General features: G+C 37.1%; 1 protein-coding gene across 1 annotated transcript in view; it reads left to right on the plus strand.

Annotated features, from left to right (window-relative positions):
• The window catches only part of LOC106872488 (A disintegrin and metalloproteinase with thrombospondin motifs 13), a 16,573-nt gene that overhangs the window by 9,531 nt on the left and 3,511 nt on the right, over window positions 1-3,531 (plus strand). Inside the window, exons 9-11 of the mRNA XM_014919499.2 lie at window positions 948-1,073; window positions 1,762-1,887; window positions 2,536-2,636. Of these exons, the coding sequence (XP_014774985.2) occupies window positions 948-1,073; window positions 1,762-1,887; window positions 2,536-2,636 (353 nt within the window). The remainder of the gene's footprint in view (window positions 1-947; window positions 1,074-1,761; window positions 1,888-2,535; window positions 2,637-3,531) is intronic.

Consider the following 3,531-nt stretch of genomic DNA (forward strand, 5'->3'; position numbering starts at 1 on the left):
AGAAGACAACAAGAAGCAAAAGGACAGAATGAAGCGTTGGACCTTACCTTGCCGACCGCAGCGGGGTACACGATCGCTCCTAATCAGAACACGTCTTTCTCGTAACGTCGCTGTTTTCTCACTGGCCCCACGTGCTAGCCTTCGACCGCGTGTCGCAGACTTCCGATCTGACACTTCCGATCTGACCCTTCCGGTCTGGCCCTTCCGGTCTGGCTTCACCTCTGTTTGCCTCACCCCTCTCCACCACAACACACAGCTCATCACAGCCCATAACCACATATCCATTTTGAGGTAGCATAATACAGAGTAAATATGATTCCTCAAATAAACTCCGTTTTAAAACTGTTAAATACATATTTTTAAGACCGTTTTCTTCTTATTTTCTCCTTAAGGTTCTGACGTAGCATATAAAAACAAATGTGTTATTCTATGTCGCTCAAATAAACTCCCTTTTAAAATCGTAAATACATTTTTTAATGCCATTTATCATATTTTGCCCCAAAATATTTCTAAAATTCGGTGTTTCAAATATTCAGTCTCTCGAGCTTTCGACATTCCGATTTTAGGTTAATTTGAAATTTGGCCTTCTCAGGTTTTTGCCTCTCGCGTCAGGCCTTCACGCATTTGAACTTTATGATCCAAGTCCAAAGATGTCATCTGTAAATGTTTTTGCTAAACTTGAATACTTTTATCTAATGTCTGTCATCTTACTTCGTTTAGCAAAACTTTCCCCATATTCTTCGTATCAGAAAGTTTTTCTAGAATAAATGTGAACCACAAACTCGTAGGTTTTATTCATTTACAACTCATGTCGATAGAAATCCATGTCATAACTAGTTACGAAATTTAATTTTCAGTGATGAACATATCAGATCTCGTGTGTACTTTGATGTTGCCTAGAAAATTGTGTTCTTTTTTATTAAGTTCCAGTATAATTCTTATTTCAGTAGCAAAAATAGCAACCTGCTCGGCCTTGGAGGTTCTGGAGGAATTTGTGGTGGCGGTAGATGTGCAATTTCCAAATCAATCAAGTGGGGAGACTACGACACTTTAAGTCATGAAATAGCTCATGGGTATGTACTTCGTAATAAAACAAAACTTGCTGTTTAGGCTGGTCCTGGTCAAGTAGACCTATGATCAGGAACTTTTCAATTGTGACCAAACATGAAATTTAGCTGATATTTCTATAATATCAAAAGACCACTTAGAGGTTCCCTCGCTGGCTTTAAACGATGAAAGATATTTCAGAGCGATGACTCTTGGAGATTTTAAGAATAGTTTATTCATTACTTTAACAACAAACTCATCTAAAAAATACCCCTTACGTTTCGTAGTTCTGGTTGGTTCGCGTCTCCAAATCAAGCTGGATTATTCGACCACATTCATTGACTCAGCTCCAATTCACCACTCACATTCTACTTCTCAGTATCTATTTTTTTCTTCCGTCTTTCTTGCCCTCTTCCTCCTTACTATCACTTTTCATCTCTCACCTTTCTCTCCACAAAAGTACAACCAAACGGTATTTCAAGAGACCAACAATTCGATTCTATGTCGATGTGATATGAGAGACATGGTCCCTGGTAATCACTGAAGACTGGACTTATGAAGCTGTGTAGATATGACATTAATAAATCTTGTTATAATTTTTTAAATCTTGTTATAATTCTTTAAATCTTGTTATAATTCTTTAAATCTTTTTAAAACTTCAGATGAAGAAAAGTGTATTCTAATATTTCAAAGAATATTTGTTGTTGCTTTCAGTATTGATATTCCTCATGACGGTCATCCCAATTGTGCAAATTATACGGGAAGAAGTGGTGTAATGGGCGACAGAAACACTGGATGGAGCGTCTGCGCAGCAAAATACTTCGAAAGATGGTTAAAACGGTAATTCTTTATAATATATTATGACAATAGAATCGAACAAACATTTAGTATTTTTGGAATCAATGTTGTGATGGTTTAGTCTAGGCTTAAAAACATAAGTTTAGGATAACTAAATACATATATTTTTTTCAATTTGTACTTTCGTTTACAGAATACGAACGTAACTTTCTCTCTCTATAGCAGGAGTCTGGAGAATGGTATTAGTGGTGGCAATGGTGTCAGTGGTAATGGTAGTGATCTCGTGTTATTAGTAATTACGATGTTGGTGCTGATAGTGTTTTTTGGTAGTAGCGTTTGGTGGCGGCGATGTCGGTGCCAATGATGGTAGTGACAGTGGTAATGATTGTGATGGTAGCAGTGTTAGGTGGTATTGACAGTGGAGGTTGTAGTAGTTGTGGTGCTTGTGGCAACACTAGTGAAGGCAGTGGTGTTGGTGGTAATGACCAATGGCATTATTGACAAAGACACTGGCAGCGTTGGTAACAACGAGTAACGATCACAGTTGTAGTAGCTTCCCATCTTCTTTATCTTCCTTCGGTGGAATTTAATGAATTGATAAAAATAAGTCAAGTTTGAAGTTCATATCGATTTGTGGGAATCCTATATTTTGCAAATTGGATAAATATTTACAAAATCTTTTTCTTTTAGTGGTAAAGGCAAATGTATGCAAGAAGAAAATGTTTCCGTCAGCGTAACCAAAGGAAAGACTCATTCCATTGTAGATACTTTTGGTAGCGGATTACTACCTGGTAAGTGTGTGTGCCTTTTCACTTTTTACTTTATTATTTTTCTTCTGTCTTATTTTGTTATCTGATAGCTATATCTTGCTCTTTCACGTTCAGTGGATCGTTCTAAGATATATTTCCTGGTTTCTAGTTACAAAAGTGATTGTATCTTTAAACATGGAATTCAAGACAAACACTAAGTCCATCGACAATAAAGTCTTTGTTTAAACACTTGCCCATCTCGATTTACTGCAAAATACGAATAATTTTGTTAACCAAATTATATTTCAATCTCAAAGAACCAATATATCCAATTGATTCTTGATTGGTTTGACCACACTGAATATCTGTATTATAGGTTTAATGTCAAAATAAGCAGTATTACAGAGAGGCAGTATCATTGTTCCTTCGTGAGGTTATTTGTTCTTTATTTCTAAAATAGTAACATTGCTTTTATTTTACTAGATAATGGATAAAGTTCGTTCCTGTTAGCCAGTTGGCATCACTTGATAGAACCACTAGTTGGATAACTGTCAGGTGTTGTACTAATTCTAGGTACTCGTTTCTACTCTAAGCACAAGGCTCAAAATTTTGGGGGAAGGGGCCAGTCGATTAGATCGATCCCAGTACGCAACTGGTACTTAATTTATCGACCCCAAAAGGATGAAAGGCAAAGTCGACCTCGGCGGAAATTGAACTCAGAACATAAAGACAGACGAAATACCACTAAGCATTCCGCCCGGTGTGCTAACGTTTCTGCCAGCTCACCGCCTTTAGCAATTCTAGGTATTAGAACGGCTACTGGACAGAGAATAACTCTGTGAGAAGCTTCTCATACTGCAAATAATCAGCTGTATTCCTTAACAAAAAGACTGAACTTTCATTTTGCTTTCATCAACGGAACTCATTGTTAGCTAAT

Source organism: Octopus bimaculoides, chromosome 17, assembly GCF_001194135.2.
Source record: "Octopus bimaculoides isolate UCB-OBI-ISO-001 chromosome 17, ASM119413v2, whole genome shotgun sequence".
In the NCBI taxonomy this organism is placed as follows: Eukaryota; Metazoa; Mollusca; class Cephalopoda; order Octopoda; family Octopodidae; genus Octopus; species Octopus bimaculoides.